The sequence below is a fragment of the Prionailurus bengalensis genome, chromosome X, assembly GCF_016509475.1.
Source record: "Prionailurus bengalensis isolate Pbe53 chromosome X, Fcat_Pben_1.1_paternal_pri, whole genome shotgun sequence".
Classification (NCBI taxonomy): domain Eukaryota; kingdom Metazoa; phylum Chordata; class Mammalia; order Carnivora; family Felidae; genus Prionailurus; species Prionailurus bengalensis.
In genome coordinates this window covers 44,027,518-44,051,969 of record NC_057361.1, presented here as the reverse complement: position 1 = coordinate 44,051,969, position 24,452 = coordinate 44,027,518, and the positions used below count along the sequence as shown (strand labels likewise).

Here is a 24,452-nt window from a genome sequence, read left to right as displayed (position 1 = left end):
TGAAAATAACAAGGGTGGCTACCATTGCTTCTTAGTAATGTATCTTAACATCAGAATCATGTACCCCCTTTACTTACTGCTGTTTTCTTCTGCTGCTTAGAGGGGCATGTCAATAGAAAGACTTCCAATTCTATTCAACAAGTATTTTTTTGGCTTTAAAAATTTTTTATTGGGGTATAATTGACATATATATGCATATATATATATATATTCATTTCAGGTATACAACATAATGATTCCATATTTGTATATATTGCAAAATGGTAGCCACAATAAACCTAGTTAACATCTGTCACCATACACTGTTAGAACATTTTTTTTCTCCAGTATAAGGTTTTTTTGAGCATTTTGTATGCACCTCTCTGACTTCTGTCATAAGTTCTCTCCTCTTGCCATGATTTATTGAGGGGACCAGATAGTTCATTAACATTAATTAATTATAGAATTTCCTGGGGCGCCTGGGTGGCGCAGTCGGTTAAGCGCCCGACTTCAGCCAGGTCACGATCTCGCGGTCCGTGAGTTCGAGCCCCGCGTCAGGCTCTGGGCTGATGGCTCAGGGCCTGGAGCCTGTTTCCGATTCTGTGTCTCCCTCTCTCTCTGCCCCTCCCCCGTTCATGCTCTCTCTCTCTCTCTGTCCCAAAAAATAAAATAAAAAATGTTAAAAAAAAAGAATTTCCTAAGTTTTTAGTTAATAATTATTTCAATCCATCCTGATATCTGAGGTACCAATATTTCTCAGGATTTTTCCCCAGAAAAGCAGCAATTTTAATTTGAAAGCAATTTATGTGTCAGTGAAGGAGGAGAAAAGAACCCACAAAAAGCTGGAGGGCAGAAGTGATACAGTTTCAGCACTCTCTCCACAGGCAGCCTGCAGGTTACACACACACACACACACACACACACATATACATACACATATACCCAGGGTGCATAGAATTGGCACTAATTTAATTTATGCTGGCTTCTAGCAAGAATGTCGATAACACTTGAGTGACCTTCCTTCAATTATCAAGATTGATGATGGGGGCTCCTGGGTAGCTCAGTCAGTTGAGAGTCTGACTTTGGTTTAGGTCATGATCTTGAGGTCAGTGAGTTAGAGCCCCGCGTCTGGCTCTGTGCTGACAGCTCAGAGACTGGAGCCTGTTTCCGATTCTGTGTCTCCCTCTCTCTGACCCTCCCCCGTTCATCCTCTGTCTCTGTGTCTCAAAAATAAATAAACATTAAAAAAATAAAAAAAATTATCAAGGATGATGATGAACTTTCATGATCAAAGAATGAGAACTTAGTCTAGTGTTAACTTTATTCTAACTTTTGAAGAAGTGGCTGCAGAAATTTAAGCCCTGAAAGAGGCTCTTTTCACTTGGAGGCTCTCTAGGGAGATTTTTAAAGCAGATAGTAGAGGTACTAATTCAATATCTACATAGGATTTTTCCCTTAGATGGAGGACTAGATAAATGCCATTAGATTTCAAATCCCCCTGTATCACTCTTTTTCATTTAGAAAGAGAAAAAATTTAAAAAAGAAAAATAAGAAAATGATTTTGTGTTGCCTTTCTCCTTACCCCTTTTGATAAGAACTATTCTGAAGCTGCTAGCAAAGAATATATTTTCATAGTATGGCCTTTTGATTTGATGTTGTAGCATAGCAAACATGGCAGACATGATCTCTGCCTCATGCACATGTCTGATACATATACTTCTGTCCGTGAGAAGACATGAAGGAAACAAGGCTATTCTGTTTATGCACTGATACTACAAGAGCATTTGCTACTTAAGAGACTTGAACTCTGACATCAAGTTTGGCTGCTTTGACAAGGTCTCTATATCCGAAGCCTCCTCATAGTAGATGATATCATGTATAACCAACTCTCCATCACAGATTTAGGTATTTAATTTATAGTGCCAGGTAGATAAGATTTCATAGAGGAAGTTCATGGCGGACCATGTCTCTTGGCCTCTGGGAAATTCTTAAACTCAGTAGTTTAAAAATAACCTTTGAATTTCAGAGAAAGTCATTTAGATACTGCTGTGGTTAAATGGTTGTGTTTGCTAAGCACACACCTCAGAAGACAGGCAATTGATTACAAATGGCAGTACAGAGGCAGCAATGCACTTCTGGGAAGCATAAGGCAAATCTAGCTTATGTGTCATCCTGCAACAGGATCAGGTTCTGTGCATAGATGACACTCACTGGGAAGCTGCCACTTAAATCCCACCAGTGGAACAAGGTGGGCAGTATCAAAAAGTCAGGTTAGCAGGATATAACTTTCCATCATACCTCCACTCATCAGTGTTGGCACTATGTGGATTATAAATGAAAGCTAGAACTCAACAACCAGTATACAATGAGGTGAGGTTGCCAGAAGCCTAGAGGACAAAGAGAAGCTTCCAAAACACACTGAAACATAGCATGACTTAGCCTTGGACTTCTAGAACGTGAGAATGTATGTTCCTAGTCAGGAACTCTCAGAAGCAGAATCCTTTTTACATTTTAGCCAAATCTAATCTTAGTTACAAATGTATGTAAGACACCTGGCATGAAGTGGATACTCAGTGGATAAGGCTGGCCTCAAGCATAGGGTTTATGTATAGAGCGTCTTCCCACACTAATTACTTACAGCCATGTGTACACATGAGTAGTCATCACTTGAATCTACACATTCCAGCATGAAGGACAAATCCTCCCTGTTTTTCAAGTCCATATCTCAGAAGTCCATATACACATTTTCTTTGATTTAGGGAGTGGAGGAAGAAAAAGAAAAGAAAAAACACCACACAAACCTAGTCATTCTTTCTAGGCTAAAGTCAATCCTAGGAACTGACTCTTGGTTGCCAGTGGGGAGACTTACTGGAAAAGTGATAGTAGTGTAGCTGGAGAAGTCAGGCATGAAAGCTTTAACTGCAGAAGCTGTTGACTCATCCTACATTCTGTGTGTGTTGGAACAAGGGCAGGCATCATACCAATAGCATAAATGGTAACACTGGGGTGGTTTTGAGCCAGGTCACATCTTAAGGCCAGAGTGCTTTGTTATTGGTTTTTCTTTCTAGGGAGCCTGGTAACTTGAATATGTGCATGACCGATTGCATTCTGTGCTCAGAGGCAAAGGATATCTTTTCTCTGTGTGTGGCTTCTTTTTAACTACAGGGTGGAGGGAGGAAACTCAAACAAAGTAGTAGTCAGCCTTCTCTCTCTTCAGTGTCTTTTAGTCCTATCACTGTTGAACTCTGTCTTAGCTGTTTTAATTGAGGCTTCCACTATAACAGATACTTCCTTTGTGGGATGGCTGTTGGTAGGGCATTTGGGTATTTCATCACCTTTGGGCAGGCCTTTCCCACTTCTGCTTGAGGAGGGTAAGAGTGGGAGGGGAGGAAGCTCCAAGTGAGTAAATCTCAGATGCTGTTACTTCCTCTGTCTTCCTTCTGACCACTCCCTGGGCTGACATCTTGAGGGGTACATGGTTCTTGGGTTTTGGTATCAGCATGTATTTTAGCATGCTAGTCACACTCCAGAGCTTGGACTTCCTGCCCAGAAGCAGCAGAGTAGTGGTGACCTCAAGAAGGAAGTTGATAATCTTAATGAGAAACCAAGCTACTGTTGGCAGACATTTGAGACTAGGCTGACAACAATGATCTTCACCTTACCCTGCCCCCTATCTAGAAGAAAAGCCTGAAGACTCACTATAGGTAAAGATACTGCTCAATTAATTCCAATATCCTGACAACTATTTTGCCATGGTGAATACAGAGGCAACTCCCCATTCCTTCAACTTCACAGGTTCCTGCAGTCCCCCTGGGATAGTGAAGACCATTATTCCTAGGGAATCCTAAAAGGGGAGTTCCAGGTCAGGGAGCAGGATGGATCCATTAGCTTTTGTTGGGATACAGCTTGATTCACTGTTGGGGCACCTTTCATAGAGATTCATAGTAGGTGCCTGATCTTTTGAGTCACCATTATTAAGGGATGCTGGTCATCCAGTGTTCTTTATGAGCTCTTGATAGTTATGCAGACTTTACAAACCCTAAGAAGAATAAGAAAATCTATTTTGAATCTCACCATCCCCTACTTTATCCCCTCTGTGTATCAAGTCCATTTGTGGCTCACTGTATACTTACGCATATTCATATGGATTTACCCCTGCTGACATATGTGTGTTTCTTTTCCTACCAGTGGAGTTAGTGTTTCTGTGTAGGAGTCTGGAATTGTATTTTTTTAGTCAAATCCTATAGGGGGCATTCTCAGGAGAAATAATAGAACAATTTGTTTAGAAAACACTTCCCACCTCCAGATGTCCCTAAGCAGACCAGGCTGATTATAAAAAGGACTGATTCAAATCAGAACTCTTTGGGAAGTTCTCAGAAGATCAAATAGTCCAATTTCAGATTAGACAATTGGGATCTAGGGGAAGGTATTGGGGTTAGAGCCTGCAAGATGGAGGTACTGGGGATGGGATGGTAAAAGAGAAGAGAAAGGAGGTTTGGTAAAAGGTTAAAAAGAACAACAAATAAGGACATAGCCCCTACCAGATGCCTAATTTATCTTTCAATGTTTGCAAATGCCATACAAATAGCTCTTGCATTTGAGTTGCCCAGGTGGCTGGAGATCTATTTATTTTGTATTTAACCAAGGATCAAAGGATCTTTGCGATGTTTTTGCTTAAGGGTTCCAAATAAACTTTCTACCATGTGTATTTGGGGGTAGACGGGGGTAGAGGTGGTTTATTCAGTACTTAAGTTATTTTTAGATCACCTTTAAGTCACTCTGTTGGAAGAAAGCAGCATTTATGTCCTGAAGGATTTACAAAAAGAATACAGAAAAGCTGGGTTACTGCCCCCTCATTCCTGACTCTGGGATAATTTCCCACTGGGAATTCAAACAAGTCACTTGGACTCCCTGTTTGCCCTGATCTCAAAAGGTTATTGTGCAAATAAGTGGAATTGGTCAAATAGTGGTACAAACTAAGGCAAGGTATCAGGGATTTAGCCTTACCTCAAGCCAAGTTAAGTTTTAAGGGCTGGTAATGACAAGTCAGTGGTTGGCAATGTGAACTCATGGACTCTGTTCTGCTGTGAGTTCCATTTTACTGAATTTCATTCATGTTATCTTACTAAAGGAGGTATGTCAGGCATTTGTTGTACAATGGCCTCAAGTCTCAATTTCTATAAAACTATATACTATTTCTCCTAGAAGCTGAAGAATTTTAGATTTTTTGCCTGCATATGACCACATAATTTTCAAGCTATAAAACTCACAGATTTATACAACATTGCATATATACTAGTCATGCTTCCCTATTTTGTCTAAATAGAGGACAGTATAATTTGAAAAAAAATTGCAATTTTATGAACCATTTTACCCTGTTTGCACCAGAGATGGTAAGTAAACTCCCCTAGATAATATATTTTGTAGCATTATACTCAGCACTAAGAGCTATGTTTCTATAAATTCCATAGTAGTACATATGCATTAATTCTTCTAGTTAGGTCAGTCAGTGTGTGTGTGTGTGTGTGTGTGTGTGTGTGTGTGCATACACATAAAAGCCTCCAAAAGCATGAAAGATACCAGAAGGAACTTTATGGGGAATGTTTCTCTGAAGGTGTTATATAATAGGTATATGACAATATGGTACCAAAAGCATGATTCATAAAAGTAAAAACTGAAAAACTGGATTTCATTCAAATGTAAAACTTAATTATAAACTGGGAAAAATATTTTCAAATCACATTTCCAACAAAAGACTTGTTTCTAGAATATCTAAAGAACTCTATAATCTAAATATTTAAGAAACAAAGAATATAATTAGAAAATGGACAAAAAACATAGATATTTCATCCAAGAGAATATACAGATGGCATATAAGTACATGAAAAATGTTCAATATCATTAGCCATTAGGGAAATGCAAATTAAGACCACAGTAAGATGTTACTACACACCTATTAGAATGGCTAAAATAAAGTAGTGACACCACCAAGTTCTAGAGAGGATATAAAGAAACTAGATCACTCATATATTGTTGGTGGGAATGTAAAATGGTATAGGCACTCTGTAAAATACTTTAGAAATTCCCTTTCAGACTAAAAATAGATTTGCCACATAGCTCAGCAATTGTACTCCTGGGCATAGATTCCAGAGAAGTGAAAAAATATTTTCAGGTAGAACTCTATACGCATATATTCATAGAAGCTTTATTCATAATATCCAAACACTGGAAACTACCCAGATGTCCTTCAATGGATGAACGATTAAACAAATAATGGTACATGCATACCATGGAATACAGCAATACAACTTTCATGAACTGCTAGGAAATTATCCTGAGTGTAAAAAGTTAATCTCAAAAGGATATATTTGGAATGATTCCATTTATGTAACAATTGTGAAATTACATATTATAGAAACAGAACAAATTTGTGGAGGTCAGTGGTTAGGAATGGGAGGGGGCAGAGGGAATAGATGTGGTTATAAGGAGTAGCATGAGGGAGTCTTGTAGTGATGGTACACTTCAATATCTTGATTTTCTGATGTTTACTCAAAGGTACACCTGTGATAAAATTGCACAGAGCTACACACACACACACACACACACACACTGAGTTTGTGTATAACTGCTGAAATCTGGATAAGGTCTATGGATTGTACCAATGTCAATCTCCTGCTTTTGATATTGTACTATAGTTATGCAAGATGGTAAAATGGAGGAAGATGGGTGAAGGATGCACAGGACCTCCTTGTACATTTCTTTGAAATTCCCTGTGAATTTACAATTATTTCAAAAAACTTTTTAAATGTCTACAAAACACAAGAATAACATTTTTTGGATGCTATATATTTTGTTTTCTATGTAGGATATAATTAATTTCTTCATTTTGTGTATTAAAGATAATCCTTGTGTATTAAAATATAATTTCCTGTCTTTTTGTGCCTAAACATAGCACAATATATTTTTTAAAGTACAGCCTGTAATGTAAAAAGATATTAATTCTCTGGTGTAGGGATATGATGGTGGAAATGGAAGGTACCTGAACACAGCTGAAAACAGGGTTTTGTGGCCCATTTTTAAACTGTAGTTGACAAATTTCATAGGGTTGTTTGTTTAGGATAGTGTAATAATCGGTCCTAAGTTGTGACATGACTAATCAAAATACATTTATATTTGCCTTTTAGAGTGTGTTTTATACTTTCACTTAAATATGGTTATCTAAGCCTGAGGGATTCCATATTCCAATCAGAAAATAGATGGCGTCACATCTTAGACTCAAGCAAAGTATCTAACTAAGGTAGAAAGGCTGTATTGAGACTTGAAAAATATGTATTTCACATGTATATTAGTTCTTAGTTGCTTTAGGTCGTTTATTATGTGGAGAGATGGTCTTTTGACATTTACCTTGAGAAATTAATTAAGCCTTTTGATTCAAGAAGCCTTTTTTAGGGCTATAGGTTGCCTTAGAATTCAGAACTCAAGAAGAGAATAAAGAATGTTATCAATAGAATTTTTCAAGATCCTTTGTTAAATTTTATTAGAGAGACCCTGAAAACATTTTAGCCTAGGAAAATGGTATAATTTTTACTTATTTATATCAACTTACTAAAAGGTTTATATGTAAGCTAATATATACTTACACACATATTCTGGAAAAAAAACCATGTAAGTGGCAATAATGTAAAATGAACATGATCTGTAACACACTTTGACATTCTTAGATACTATTGAGAAAATATGACATTTTACCACACTTTAAACTTGGAGAAGGAAAATCAGTGTAAGTGTACCTATTGAAACAAGGAGTTATGAAGATGGAAACCTACATCTTCATTGCCTTTGTGGGATGCTGAAAGGATAAATCAGGCAGAGCGTATAGCATATTTTGAGCTTCATGGAAAATATATGCTTGATATTTTTTTCCTCATATAGTAAAAGATTTTACAGACTGAATTCTGCCTTCCTGATACCCTTCACTGACATCTTTTCCTATCACTACAAAGAGAAAATCTTTGATTCTCCTATCTGTTCACTCCAGAACCACCTACTTTCATCCAAATATCCATATACCTACTCTCATTTCAAGCCATCAATCAATATGTCCTATTACCTCTGAACATGCATTTTGAAGGACTTGTATCTGTGGGGCTTATATAGAGAAATTGAGAATAAAGAAATAAGAAATTGAGATAGACCAAAGGGCATCTCAATGCGCCTCTAAGGCCTTGAATGAGGAGATGGTATGTGCATATACTTTGCATATTTGGGGGTCAATAAGATTGTCCTCTTTCATACTTACTCAAGGTTTAGGAGGTTTTCAGGTTACATTTCCCTTGTTATTTTTCATTATGTAAAGTGCTACTCCTGGATAAAAACCATGTGATTAAAAAAAATCAGTGAATAATGAGCCTGAAAAGAGTCTTACCATGCTTCCAGGTGATAAAGACCTGGAGAAATGTAAAAGCCTATCAGTTGGGAATGTCACGGTGGAAATTCTGCCCATCAGGAAAAGCACAGAGATTATAGGTAGACAAAGTGTTTTCTTATAGATAATTTCTCTGCAATAACCAGACAGAGTTCATTGGCACAGGCAATCTCTGCCTACTCTACACTTACTTCTGTGCATTAAAAGTGCTCTTGGTTTTCTTTCTTTTTTTTTTTTTTATTTTTTTTAAACGTCTATTCATGTTTGAGAGACACAGAGACAGCGTGTGAATGGGGGAAGGACAGAGAGAGAGGGAGACCCAGAATCCGAAGCAGGATCCAGGCTCCAAGCTGTCAGCACAGAGCCCGATGTGGGGCTCAAACCCACGAACTGTGAGATCATGACCTGAGCCGAAGCTGGACACTCAACCGACTGAGCCACCCAGGCGCCCCAAAAGTGCTCTTGGTTTTCTGCCAGTCTTATATTGGTAGAGCAAATCTTTAGTTGCTCTTGAAGAATTGAGAGCTAAGTAGAACAAGCATTTCTTTTCTCTGCATCAAGGCTAAAAGGAGGCGGAGAAATTTTTAAGAAAAGTAAGAATAGCCATTTGGAGGCGATATACTTAAGTATATAGTCATGAACAAGGATATGGATTTGTTGACCATGATGTCCATTCTAACCATCTTAAGCTTTTGAAAGGTACACAGCTAAAATGAAAAGATGCATTTGCCAGTTTTCATTGTATAACTGTACATTTAGACTTCCCTTGAAAGCCCAAGGCACATGAATGGCAAAGTGTAATAAAAGGGGTTAGAATTTTTGCTTACAAATCTACACATAGCTGTAGATTTTGGGGTTCTATCCAGTAAAGCTATAGGCCTTGCTAGCTAGTTGGTGTGATGACACTGCTCTTAGTTGTTTGTTTTGTGGGAAATAGTCTTGTGATACTTACTTTATTTCATTTAACTAGTTTTGAGTTTGCAAGGTCAGATCTCTAAAAGATAGTCATTTCCTCCTACATACATAATTGGCCTAGAATTAGAATATGCTATCAGAATAAATTGCCACCAGGTAAATGGTGATGCCTTAGTTATGGCAGATTATAGCAGCTCTTGAAACTGTATTTCCCATAGCTGTGGTTAATAGAATACAACAAAGAAAAGGATGTTTTCAACTCAGTCATCTTTTTGGTCTTTCAAAACTTCCCTTGCTGTTTTAATATAAACATTGGAGAGGATTAGATTTGAAATATCTATGTGCTAAATTTAAAGGATACAAACACTTGGGTTCACTAATCCTAACTGTTCTAACCACTTGTTTTAACACTAGTTTCTCTTCCAGACTTCAGTAGAATATTTCTCTTACCTTAAATATTCATACCTATAATCAAAAGCCCTTATGATCTAGGTTATGTTTTTTGCGGGGCAAAGTTCAAAAGTCCCGGCACTATGACTATCTTTATGGGGACAGAATCACAAATTCCTCTACAGAATAAATTTGATTTTCTATTTATAGTCTTTGTTTCCTTTCCCAGTGATCCCTGCTCCATTACTCATGGGAAGGAGAGTGTGCTCACATGGAGTAATCCATAAAAATCAAAAGCACCCTAACCTCTGGAGTAAAGATCCACTAGTTTTGGATTATTAGTATAGTACTGACAGTATACTAAACTATGATGTCAAATTTGGGGAAAAACACTGATTTCAAATTGAACCCCCCAGTATCCTGTTGCAATCAAATATATGCTTGCACTTAACAAGACTCGTGTTCCAAGTTAGGGGTCAAAAAGTATTGTCACCATATCCACAAAAGGAAAGAAGAAATAAGTATTGAATTTACACTTAGTACTAAGCACTTTCATGTATTCTCTTGGTCTTTATTAAGAGTTGAATGTCATTATATATGTTTTTGCAGATAAAAATGCTGAGGTTTGTAAGTTAAATTACTCACCCAAGGGCACATACCCAATAAGTGATGGAGCTGAGTTTCAAATCCAGGTTTATCTGACTCCAAAATCTACACTCCTTTTTACTATACTTAATTGGCTTTTGCCTAAATATATGTGCTTGGAAATACAAGAATCTTTATCATGTGTTTCCTACAACAGCAAGTGACTTTTAGGAGCCCATCAATAGAAACATTCAAGAATACCCTTTCTCATTATTCTCTCCAAGGGTGTTTTTCCTGTACTCAATTTCATTTTATATACAACCATCAAGTACCTACTATGGGTACATCTTGGCACTCTAGGCACTGTGCTGGTCACACATAACTCAGCCATGACACATAATTGTGATTTACCAAGAATTTTGTCTTTCTGGCCTGCTCGACTTTGAAATAATATTTTAATGTTTATTTATTTATTTTGAGAGATAAAGAGAATGTGTGTGAGAGAACATGAGCATGGGAGGGGCAGAGAGAGAGAGAGAGAGAATCCCAAGCAGGCTCCACACTCAGAGTGGAGCCCAACGCTGGGCTCAATCTCACCACCTGAGCTGTGAGATCATGACCTGAGCTGATATCAAGAGTTGGACCTTTAACCGACTGAGCCACCCAGGCACCCCAGTTTTGAAATAATTTCTATTCCTGAGTCCAAGACCTATCCCTGCAGTCTTTAATTTGGTGGAAGGATACTTTATGGCAACAGACTTGAACAATATTAATAGTTTTGTCTCTTACGTCTTGGTCTTCCCTTAATGAAACATATGCCAAATTTTAGCATCTTTATCTGCATTTCCCAGCAAAGAGATGGCAGCGTGGGGAAATGATGTGACTTGCTCACATAGCAGCTTACTGCTGGGTACCAAACTCCATGGAATTCAGGGTCCATTATGCCCACTGTCTCTCCCAGGTGCCATATTGCTGCCCATATTGCTCCCATGTACAAATATTTCTATGAAAACTCCAAAACTGGATCATTCAGACCACCTGTGGTTTTGGAAACTACCCTCTCCCTCACCTCAAATCAATCATACTTTCAGGGAGCCTGGGTGGCTCAATCAGTTAAGCATCTGACTTTGGCTCAGGTCGTGATCTCACAGCTTGTGAGTTCAAGCCCTGCATCAGGCTCTGTGCTGACGGCTCAGAGCCTGGAGCCTGCTTCTGATTCCATCTCCCTATCTCTCTGCTCCTCCCCTGTTCATACTCTGTCTCTACCTCTCAGAAATAAATAAATATTTTTAAAAATTTTAAAAATCATACTTTCTAGGAGAGAGAGGCTGTGTGTATAGTATAATAAATCAGACAGATTTGGGTTGACAGTCATCATCCTTTGTAACTATGTATGATGTTGGAGAATATGATTGACCATTCTGGGTTTCAGTGCCTTAGCTGTAATATTAAGGTAGTAATACTTACCTGGAAGTATTGTATTAGTAATAATGTATACAATGTGACTACAAGGATGCCATAATGGACACTTCAGAAAAGGTGTAGATATTAGAATTGTGCCTATAATAAACTTAACCAAGGAGGTAAAAGACCTGTACACAGAAAACTATAAAACACTGATGAATGTAATGGAAGGTAACACAACCAAATGGAAAGATATTCCATGCTCATGGATTGGGAAAGCAAATATTGTTAAAATACCTATACCACCCAAATCAATTTACAGATTTAATATATTACTTTTTATCATATGCATGAAAGGATGAAAGGGACAAGAGGGATTATCTGTGCTTCATATTTCTCTGTTTATCAATTTTGGTGTTTGTATATTGCTACTAGTCTGTTTCACACTGGTCTCTCTCCTCTCTCCCCAGCCACTTCTCCTGCTCCTTCCCTTTCTTAAGCAATCCTGGTTTGTTAAGCTCTGTTTCCAATTAAAGGTTAGTCCCCTCACCCTCCCAGATGACAATTTTTCTTACTGTTTATCTTTTGTGTGATCCAGATCTAGCTGTCCCCCATATCTCAGCTGATAATCCTTCTCTTCCCAGTTTAGTCAATGCTGCATTCTCCCCAGCAACTCTGAGCAGAAAGCTGCACACATTGATTAGGACACAATCTCAGAGCTAATGAAATGGTGACTGAGAGATGGTTCCAGGACCACTGGGAATCCTATGCATCACTAGTGGTAAAACAAACATCTTTTTTCATTTACAAGTCCGTGAATGATCATTGCCATCCCCAGCTGCTCCTCCAATGTAACACACTCATCTTATTCCTTTTTCTTTTCTATTCCTCTCTTCTTCCCTCTTTCCAGGCCTGTCAGCTTGAGTTATAATACACTTATCTCTCCCTTCCTCTCTCTCTTTCCCTCTCCCTTAGTGCATTTTTACTTTTCTGGATAGGTTATCAAGAGTTGAGCAGCACAAAATTCAGATGGTAACAGTCTGAAAATTCAGATGGTAAGCCCTGGCAGTGGGTGTTATAATTTGATTATTGTAGTTAGTAGTCATTGAGAATCTGAGGAGTCTTAATCCCTTAAATATAGCCTGGATAGAGATGGGGGTGTAGTTTTACCAGATGTTTGCCTGCAGGGAAAAGTTAGAAAGGGATGCAGATCTGGATGGTGTTTCAACAGGGGGAAAAAAATTGAAGGTCCAAAACTATGAAGAGGGTAGCAATAGGTCTTAGGGTAAAGCATCTGAACAGGCTGCGGCAAGTGGCTCCTGGGAGGACGAGGCAGCAGTAACAGCAACGCTGTTTTATAGTCTTTTATAGTAATATTCTTAAAGAATGCTTTTGTTCACTAGTTGCATGGCCAAGTTAATCTTTTATTATTACTACTAGAAGCTTTCCAGGTCAGAGAAAATTTTCCCTTTGGCATTACCAGCATGGCATTACCCTCATTAACCATGAAGATGTCTGCTAATGGCACACTTGATTATGCCATATTTCTTTACCAGAGGTCGTGGAAGAGAGTTATACTGCAGGATGGCAGTTCCCCCCTCAAATACACTAATTAATTAATTTCATCTTCCCTGGACCACTATTGCTGCAAGAAGCAAGCAGAACCAACTGGTTCTAGTATCAGTTTCCATCTGTCAACTTCATGATTCCTGTCAACACCACTTCATAAAGCTGAAAACAAATAAAAATGAAAACTCACACATCCCTTTTTATTATATAACCACTTCATCCCAAGAGGACCTGTTAGTAAATGTATTCTTAGGTCCTGTGCATGCCTTCAGATAGTTTGTCTGCATTCGGCCAGTTTGGCAATAAGGCAGTTTCCCCAACTCCCCAAGTACATGGGTTAGGTGATATGGGCTTGTCACACCCACATTATGAGAGACACTTGAAGCCATGCTTGGAAAGAGGTATTTTATAAAGACCAAAGCACAGAAAACATCAATTGACTCTGCATTGCTGTGCTCTTTGAGTGAATTGGAGCCGAATGAGCTATATAGTTGCATGTTTACAAGGTTCCTATGGCCCTAGGTTGCAAGCATTTAAAAATACCTCTAAAGGCTGAAGTCCCCAGGTTTAAGAGCTTGTAGGCATGGTATAGCATGTGGTTACAAAGTATAAAATTATGGAAAATTTGGGATTATGACATCTCAGGCACCTCTCCAAAGTACTGTGATTTTTTTTTCCTTCCCATGTGTGAATCATTTGCAGTATATGGTCTACTCCAGCTAAACTAGTAGGAAATCTTCAGACATTACCAGTCCATGGCTTTTTCTATTGGGTGAAATAGTGGCTACTGGGAGAAGAAAGAAGTGGACTGAAGTGATACCCAGGTTATACCTGACACCCAAGCCAGAACGTGGTGACCATCTTGTAGATGCTTGGTATTCAGAGGGGACAGGCAGTAGAGTCAAACAAACCTGGGTTTCAACCCCAGCTCTGCTACTCTGTATGACTTGGAAATAGTCACTTAAACTCTTTAAGCCTCAACTTCTCCCTTACAGGGTTGTTACTGTGGGCATTAAATGAGATAATGCATGTAAATCAAGGGCTAATAGTGGCATTTGTCAGCCAAAAACAACTCTCTTCTTTTGGAGTGGGATGTTTGAAGAGAAACTTAGAGAAGGATTTGCTGCCTTGGCTGCTTCAATGAGGACATCACCAGAGTCAGAACAGGAGCCAGTGGTCTCATAGGAGGTGGTGAGGATAGCATGTGGCTTGGTGGTGGGATCTCAGAGCTGGAAGCAGTAGGGGGAGTGTCCCCAAGAAGAAATACCCACAGAAGAACCTATCCATCCTTGGTAGCTGATGGTCAGGCAAAAGAGTGGGGAAGGAGGCAGTTGGAAGCAGGCATCCTTTGTCATTCTTTGTAAGTTGGTGGCACTAGATAATTGGTGCCTCAGTCTCTGTGATCTTGGCTAACTTGAAGAACAGCATCCAAAATTCCCTGATATCTTTCCTTTAGGGACCTTGTATGACCACAGAACTTCCTTTTCTAACTGTTAGCAACTGTGCTTTAGCAACAGGAGCCTTCCACTAAGCTCCCACTTACACCATTCCTTTCACTGAATTTTCTGCTTCTAAACTTTTGGTTCTCCCAAGGCTCAAAAACAATCCTCTTTCCTCTATTTGACACCTTTAGCCTTCCCTGCATTTGCAGAGGAAGGCCAACCTTCTGTAGGAAGCCTTACCATAAGCCACTTTTCTCTCAAACTTCCAAAGCTCTGACCCAGCCCTTCCTCTTGATTCAACCCATGGAGTCAAACTATATTCCTGCTGGTCTCCTCAAATCCCTTTACATGCTATCCTAGAGCCCCCAAAATTATACACATGTTCCAGGAAGCACTGCCAATACAGAACAAACTCAATGGCTGTGGTTATAGGGAACCTTCACTCCCACTAAAGAGTCAAAGAGGATTCCCCACACCACTAAAACAGAATGGCCTGAAACCCAGTCCTGGCTAGTCTTACCACTAATTTGCTGTTTGACTTAGGTAAATATAGTCCCTCTTAGGGCCTTATTTTCATGATCTCTAACAGTGTGAGGAGGGAGAAAATTAGTCATTGGTAAGGTCAAGGTTAGCTCTGACAATTAAAAAGCAGTTTTGTGGCACAAGCACAAACTTTGAACTACAAAGACCCCACCTTCATATCCCCACCTTAAGCCAAGTTACTAGTGGTAACTTATAGCAGTGAAATAGTGTGTTCAAGTCTGCTCAGTTCAACACAGCAAAACAAGTATTCAAATCTGTGTGTAGGTCTGGGAAGACTCAGCTGAGCTCTTCCCCCTTCCTGGCTGCTGCCGGTCCCAGGGCAATTATTGAGAGCCAGGTTACAGTTTTCTGCACTTTGTCAGCCTAGATCCAAATTTCTCACCTCCTATCCAACCCCCAAGCAATTAGTTGTCCTTACCCTTCCTAGGAAACTCCAATAAGAGAAAAAGGAAAGGGAGAGCAGAGAGATCTGAGAAGATATATGTGTTTAGGCTTTATGGTCCCAGTAGACTAGTTTTAAAGTTACCATCCCTTGATATTTATTTTATCAATATATCATACCAGTGCAAAATGACACACACACACACACACACACACACACACACATATATATATATATATGCAGAAAGTCACAGCAGCATTGTTTGTAATAGAATAAGATTTTAAATCACTGTCCATCAATAGGGGACTGTTTAAATAAATCACATTACATCCATACAGTGGAATGCTATGCAGTTGTAAAAAGAAATGAGGCAGCTCAGTATGTACCAATACTGAAAGGACTCCATGATAAATTAAGCATCAAAAGTAAGAAACAAAACTGTGCATAGAATGCTATGATTTATGTGAAGGCAACATAATATGTGTATATGTTTGTGCATGTGTATAAAATATATTTTGAATTATATGTGAGAAACTGCTTAAAGTTTTTGCCTATTCAGAAAAAAAGGAGCATTGTTCTCAAATTTATTTTATTTCACTAATAGAGAACAGGGACATGGATGATTGTCTATAATTCTTCCTTAGCACAGGAAGTAGTGGGAGGGATTTGCAGCTATAGTCCTTGTAGACCTGAGCAGTAGAAAACTCTAGCTCCTCAGTGTTAGGGTGACCAACAGATCTCGGTTTTCCCATGACTCTCATGGTTTTAGCACTGAAAGTCCTAGGAAAACTGGGACAATTGGTTACTTCTCATTCTTCTACTGTAGTCCTTGGTCAGCCAGGCTTGCTAGTGCCAAAGGAGAAGCTCCTAATAGTGGGATGAGTGGAACTGTAGCACAAGCCCCTGCTTCCACAATCCATAAGGGACTCACACTTACAGAGTCACAGGCACATGCTTTGTGAGATATCCTCATCTAACAAGACAAGGAAATTGAGTCTCAGAGAGGTTAAGTGATTTTCCCAAGGTCACACAGCTAGTCAGTGCTGGAGCCAGTCTGTCTGACTCCTGCCATGTCAACAGGACCCTGGGAATGTAAAGCTTTCAGTGAAACAGCAGGTCTGGCCTTTTTTAAAGCTTGAAGCACCCAGAGTTGCATTTTAACCAAATCAAACACTGTTGCTCTGAATCAACTTTGGCAGGCCATTTTGGGAAATGACTTTCTTCCCATCACCTCCATCCCCAAAGCAAAGAGATGTTCCAGATTTTTAGACTGAAGGAGCCATAGGCATAAAGCTGGCTTCCCCAGCTGTGCTCATAGTGGAAGTCCAGTTCTCACTTGAAGAGTGATAAGCTACTCATCCCCCAGCTTGATCCACCTCACTCTGAAAAGCAGCATGAGAAAGTAAAACAGAATAGCAGCCAGCTAATAACAGGTATTGGTGCATGTCATGATGCTTGCCTACTCTTTGGCTGGGGGTGGAATTCAATTTGGCTATGTAATACAGGCTCCTTTTGCTAGGAGAGAGTAAAAAAAAAAAAACAAAGCCTCATCCATCAAAAAAACCACTAAACCACAGAAAACATACATAGCAGATAGTTTGGGGGATTTGGGAGGAGCACAGGAAAAGGTCACAGCAACCGCTGTACTTGCCCTTTCCCAGTTAAGCAGCAGGCAGGTGTTAATTATATATAGGAAATTGGGCTGCTTTTCAGACCCTGTTGAGATATTTTATAGAAGATATTTAATACATATGGGGCAAGGGAAATGCTTACCTTCACTGCTGGCAATTAATTTGTACATGCTGAGTTGTAGAGCATCAGGGCGAGAGATCTTCTGTGCCAGGATGCCAGAGTTTCTGGGAATAACAGAGATTGGCTTATCAAAGAGGATCCAAAAGGAAACTGAAACAGAGCTTTCCAAAGCTCTGACTTTCCCTGAAAATGCTGCCATAGTTTAGGGAAAGACATTTTGTGTGAACCTGAACTACCTATGCCTTGATAAGTCCTGCATTCTTGGATTTGAGTGAAGCTGATCAATCTCTTTGGTAATTGAACTCAACACACACTCACTCCCACTACAAAAGAGCCAACCTTGAGAGTTTAAGAGTAGACACTGCAGTGTCATTTGGGTTTTAGTGTCAGAACTGGCAGGAAGGACTAGGAGGCTCGCCTGTAGTATGTCCTGGTTTGAGAAGCATTAGGTGGGTCACATGACATTTCAGTATGCACAAGGATCCTATGACTCTTCCTAACTTCTTTCTAATTGAAGCATAAAAAAAAATGCCACAGAAGTGTGGCAGCTTGGACCAAAAGGATTACAGGTGTGCTCCATTTTATGAAACCGCTGTGTGCCTGTAAAGGTGGCCACCAAGAACAATTTCCCATTTAGAAGCCTGTTCTTCATTGCCTTTCATAATAACATTAGAGATGCATTCTTCTGACAAATATTTTAGCCTCAAGACACTGCAAAATCTCAGAAATGCAAAATAAACATTGGCAATCTTATTTGAGAGGAAAATGTTCAAATATCTTGATAATGTCTTAGAAACAAAAATATATGGACAAGCCACTTAAACTGAAGTTCAGGTGATCTTTCAAAGGACAGAACTGAGATGCTTTCACTACCTACTTCAGAGGACTTCTGAAAGGATTCAATAACAAAAGTAGAAGGACTTTATCAACTGAAAATGCTGCATATATATGAATTCTCATTACTCTTCTAGTCAATCCTACGTTTACTTTAAAAAAACAGGAGAACTACCTCTTGCCCCCCATGGATTACCATTTGCCTCTTGGAGGGAAGCTCATTAACAGTTTTAGTATTGAGTATTCAGAGATATTCTCAGAACAAGTTTTAATTCTTAAATATCTATGGCCTTGTCTTTCAGGATGAAGTTTGAAGGGTAGTATGTTCACTCTGTGATGCACATACTAATTAATCAGTCTCTCCCAGTTTGCTTGTCATGGACAGAGTAGTGGAAAGAGCATAGAGCCCTCCAGCATTTTGTAATTGTGGCTCCTCAAGCAAAGCAACAGAAAATGTCGAAGCCCCAGATTTACTTTCTGGAAATTAGAGATAACACTGAATGGTTGTGGTGAAGGGCAATGAGATGATATTATCTGTAGGCAGCCAGGAACTTGGAAACACTGTGCAAATCCTCTCATGGGATAGACAAGGGCTCTTCTTCCAAAGCTTCCCTTTGCAGGGTGTGTGTGTGTGTGTGTGTGTGTCTTCTAATTTTTGTGTCACATCCTTGTTAGGTTTAGTGGACTTGAGCAGGTAAAAGTTTGTTTGCATGCACATATTTTATTGACTTGAGACTACCCATTGAGTGATTTTTAGCTTCTACTTGTTCAAACTGGCTTCCAGGAGCCACTTATTGAGTTTTTAAATAAAGAGAGGTTTATTTAAAAATAAGGATTGGGTTAGTAGGTAAGTTTCTCCCAAAAAGGAACAGAGTTGAAAAGGAAAGGAACTATAGGAACATTACCTTCTTCTACCCAGATTTGGATATTTGTAGAAGTTCAGAGTTGATGATATAGAGTCTGTGTTTAGAACTTAAACTCTTTTATGACCTTCTAACCTTCCTCCCTATTATACATAAATCACATCAACATTTATCTGCTCCCAACATGGTAATATATATCTCATATGGAGAGAATCCTCATACACAAACTCAGAACCCATACGTTGTGATCTCCTCTGACACTAGAAATACCCGCCACTTGGGGCACCTGGGTGGCTCTGTCGGTTGAATGTCCAACTTCAGCTCAGGTCATGATCTCATGGTTCATGAGTTCGAACCCTGTATTGGGCTCTGGGCTGACAGCTAAGAGCCTGGAGATTGCTTCAGATCCTGTGTCTCCCTCTCTCTTTGACCCTCCCTGACTCATGCCCTCTCTCTTTCTCAAAAATAAATAAACATTTTAAAAAATTAAAAAAAAAGAAATACCCACCAATTCATTCACTTTGTCCTCTAGAGAAAGTGACAATAGTTATAGTTCAGAAATTACAAACTGGTTCCTATGGGTAGACTTTGGCCTGCATACATGTTTTGTTTGGCACTCACAATTTTTTTTTAAAAAATTTAATTAGTTGCTAGCATTTCAATATTATAAAAATTCACACAAATTATAGCCTAGATGGCCAGCTTGTCTTGAAAAATGTAATAAGCTTGTAACACTGGTCAGCATTCAATCATTAACGATCACTTAGAACTTAGTAGCAACTTATCTTGGTCTTTCCAATTCCCCTGCTAGGTCTTGATGAGCCTTTTGTTACCAACCAACCTCCTATGGGCATTGAGTATATAGCCATATACTTAAAGCTAGTGCATTCAAAGTGACCTGTTTAATATTATGGGACAAAAAGGAGATCATTGTGATTTGGCTGGTGTGCCCAATGACAGGATATATGAGTAGACAGCCACTGTCTTGGTGGAACACCTCATTTGAACAAGAAGGTAAAAATTTAGAGCAATAAGCATGAAGCCTCCAAGGCTCTTTTAAATAATTCTCTGATCTCACATACCTTTGAGTTTCTCTACATGAAATATCAATCTCTCCTCCTCCACTCCCACTATCCTCATCTTTGAGATGGGGAATGTGCCTTCAGCTACTGCAAAGAGCCTACCCAAAGGTGGAGTCCATAGGAGGAGCTCATAAAATATGAATGAAGCATTCTATCCAATGATATATGCACCACAAAGTATTTTTTTCCTTTTTCTTGACTATGACAAATGCTAGGTTCATGGAATGAGAACTGAAGGTTTTGATGACTTGCTGTGTCCTCATATTAATAGATGAATTAATTAATTGGTTCACTGTGTCCTTGGATGGATAACAGGATGTCATTAATTAGGAAGGCACAGGTAAGAAAAGAAAAGAGAACATTTCTTAAGTACCAGGAAGTGAAATTAAAGAGTGATCATTACTAAGGGTTGATGGAAGGAAGCAGCTGGAGAGAAGAGGATGAATTCTACTTATTTCAGTGTTTCAAATCACCAGGGTCTGAGAATTTTCTGAAGGCCAGAAAGGCCAGAGTTCTGGGAATCTTCTGGAAGATTCTCATTTCTCATTACTACCTCATCCCATCATGCGCCCCCCTCCTCCAAAGGAACAGGAAGAAAAGATAATTAGGCATGGCAGAGCAGTAAGAGGAATGTTGATGTTAAGGGTGGCTTTAAAGAAGTTAAGGGAAGCTTTAAACTGAAAATGGAGGGAAGGGAAAAATATCCATCCAAAAACTATAAAATGAGCCATTACAAAGGGCACTGTATGTGACAAAATAAGAACAGTACAAGGAGCATTTAGTATTCAACAGAGTAGAATAACTTGGGAAATGGGCAGAAATAATGGGCATGGATTCAGTGGTTGAAGCAGTTAAAATTTTGAGCTTAAGTCTTTAATAGAAGGAGACAGATATGACTGCTTAGGTATCATGAAGACTTAGTGTGGAAGAATATATGGCATGGAGGTGAGAAAGTTAGGATAGAAAAAATTAAATACCATCATTGAGAGTGTATATACCATAGGCCACCAGACCAGAGAAAGGAAAGAATGATGTAATTTCAATGCTTAGAAGAGTTGTGCTCTTTTTCTGGAAGATAAATGAACATTAAAAAAAGAGAAGAGTTGTTTTCTCAATTGATGATTCAGTGTCAACAACTTAAATATAATTTCTCCCTCTCCCTGACACATTTCCCCTTCCCACAACATCTTGTTGTTCTCTTTGTCTTGCCTCCTTGGCACTATTCTTTTGTAAGCATCTCGAAAGTATTACAATAATCTTGAAACTCTCATAAGTTATCAAGAGGATTCAGGTAAACTTTGTTCATGAACTTATTTTATAATTGACAGAGGTTCTCTCTACTAGTACTACCTTGTAGCTTAAAGAATTGGACAGAGAGTGTAATAGATGTGTGTATATTTGGGAGAATGGGAGTAGCAAAGTATTGCTTAGATCAGGGTCCCAAACTCAAATGCCTGCTGGAGTCAGACACCCCAATCTGAAGGGAGCAGCTGCTACTCTGTTCCACCAGATTGTTGCTATGTAAGAATATAGGTCCACACTGTTACCAGATGTTCTGGGGTTTTTTAAGAAATAGGAAACCTTAATTTTTATACATATGAAATATTCTGCATTTTAAATATTATCAACTGGGGCACCTGGGTGGCTCAGTCGGCTGACCATCCGACTCTTGATTTCAGCTCAGGTCATGATCCCAAGGTTGTGGGATTGAGCCCCACAACCTTGTAGAGTGTTAGACTCTACACTGAGCATGGAGCCTGCTTAAGATTTTCTCTCTCCCCCTCTGCCCTTCTCCCCCATGCTCTCTCTCTCAAATAACAAATAAATAAATAAATACATAAATAAATACATAAATAAAGTAATTAAAAAACAAACAAAAAACAAAAACAAAAACAAAAACACTAGGTGGGCCAAACAAAACACGTACACAACCACTCAGTGGTGAATTCTAATTTAGATTATGGATGGAGTTCATGGTAGAGCCTTGATTTGGTGACTTAAACTAAGTCTGGCTCTTTGTCCATTCAGTATGGGTTTGGTTCCAACTTGGTGGATGTGAATACTTCTCCCAAATGGCAAACTTGTATGTTGGTTTGTATCCCATAAATGTAACTCTAAACTTTCTTGAGGTAAAAATGGTAAATAGACTCAATGCTTGGTTAGAGTCCGTCTGTTAAATAAGGAAGTGAAAAAGCAGTGACCAGACTTGAAGTACATAAAGAAAATAATCAGAAAGTATTTACTTTTTGGTGCCTTTTTGTCCTTTCTTACCAGATCATGAATCCTTTGAATTCATGATAAATACTTTGGATTTAGTTCTTAAAATTTTAGGAAACTATTGGAGTTTTGTGAGCAGGGAAGGGATATGATCCAGCTTAATATTCTAAAAGAAACGTTCTAAAGCTGATAGAACAGTATAGAGTTACAATGTGGAGACTTCCAAGAAAATCTGCCTTTTTGCCTATTAATTGTTCTGTCCTGGGAATGTTCTTTTTTTTTTAATTTTTTTTCAGTTTACTTATTCATTTTTTTAATTTTTAATGTTTATTTATTTTTGAGAGGTAGAGACAGAGCGCAAGTGGGGGAGGAGCAGAGAGAGAGGGAGACACAGAATCTGAAGCAAGCTCCAGGCTCTGAGTGGTCAGTACAGAGCTCGATGCGGGGCTGAAACTCACGAACTGTGAGATCATGACCTGAGCTGTGAGATCATGATCTGAGCCGAAGTTGGACACTCAACCAACTGAGCCACCCAGGTGCCCCGACTTATTTATTTTGTGTGTGTGTGAGAGAGAGATAGAAAGTGGAGGGAGGGACAGAGAAAGGGAGGTAGACAGAGAATCCCAAGCAGGCTCCATGCTGTCAGTGCAGAGCCTGACACAGGACTCGAACCTATGAATTCTGAGATCATGACCTGAGCCAAAACCAAGAGTCAGGTACTCAACCGACTGAGCCACCCAGGTGCCCAGGAATGTTGTTCTTATTTTTGTGTTCATGTCACTCATCCCTATCCCTGACCACCAGTGGAGATGTTCTCCATGGTTCTTGGGCCATATATCTCAAGGAACTTAGAGCCTATATAATCTTAATGTGATATCCAAAGATAACCAATTCCTTTTCAGACTGAACTAATTTCCTTGTATTTTTGTCTGTCCCTCAGGCCATTCCTCAGATATGTGACAGAGATAGAGCCTTCCAGATGTCTGATATTCTTAACTGAGAGGACAAATTATATGGTCTTACAAATTCATCTAACTACTCAACCTTATGCTTCTATTTTTCAGAAAATACTGAAGGAAGGACCTCTGTTGAAGAACTGTAATTCCTTCAAGAGATGGAAGCTTAGATATTTTCTGGTTCGAGGACAAAGACTCTGTTTTGCACACCATCCCGCCGTAAGAGAAAATATAGAATATTTATTCTATAGAATATCTATAGAATTTTGTCATTTGGGTTAATGGGTGGGGATTTCAGGAAATGTTTGTGTGGAGAAATAGGCTAATAGGTAAAGACATGTTGGCAAATATCAAGGTAGAAGTTGAAATCTATTTTTCTTTTAACTTGTTCTTTTGGGCCAAATGGGGGGATACTGTTCTTTCCTTTCCCCTTCCTCTTTCCCTTCCCTTTTACAGATTCCTCAGTTAGCTTCTACACTCAGAACCAACTACATAATTTGTGGGTCTTCGTACAAAATGAAAATGCAGGGCCCCTTATTTAAAAATCAAGGAAAAAATGTCATTAAAGATACAAAAATATAATGCAATGATTTGTCATGGCATCTTTTATTTGTTGTTCAATGTCATTCTAAGTAAAGAAAAAATAAAATGTTAAATTATGAGCATTTTTGCCATTCATCTGCACATTGTACAATGTCAGTTATAAAAACAAATATAAAAGCATTTAATTCATATGAAAAACCACAAAAATTATATAAGTTGTATTTAGTAGCTCATACACACACATATATATTTTGTTCTTAACAGTATACAAAACCAGCTAAACTGTTTTTATTTCACATCTTGATATTTACACATTCTACCAATGCCCTGACTAAAAGGAAAAGGAACTATGGGCTACCCTATCTTTCTTTCCTTCAATGTTATCATTTCAACATAAATTATTGGCTAATACAGGGAAGTAACATAAGTAAGAAAGAACACAATAGGGTTCCTTGGTTGTTCATGTTTCTTAGAACACTATTGCCTTTTTCTGTATTTGAAGCAAGTCCTGGTCTCTACAGAAATTGTGGACTCTCAGGGCTAACAGTTCCCTTACGTCCTCAATCATAGG

At 38.8% G+C, this 24,452-nt stretch overlaps 1 protein-coding gene across 1 annotated transcript in view; it reads left to right on the top strand.

Annotated features, from left to right (window-relative positions):
* DGKK (diacylglycerol kinase kappa) overlaps positions 1 to 24,452 on the top strand; it is a 163,653-nt gene that overhangs the window by 22,878 nt on the left and 116,323 nt on the right. The window contains exon 2 of the mRNA XM_043570257.1: positions 23,447 to 23,557. Coding sequence (XP_043426192.1) covers positions 23,447 to 23,557 — 111 coding nt within the window. The remainder of the gene's footprint in view (positions 1 to 23,446; positions 23,558 to 24,452) is intronic.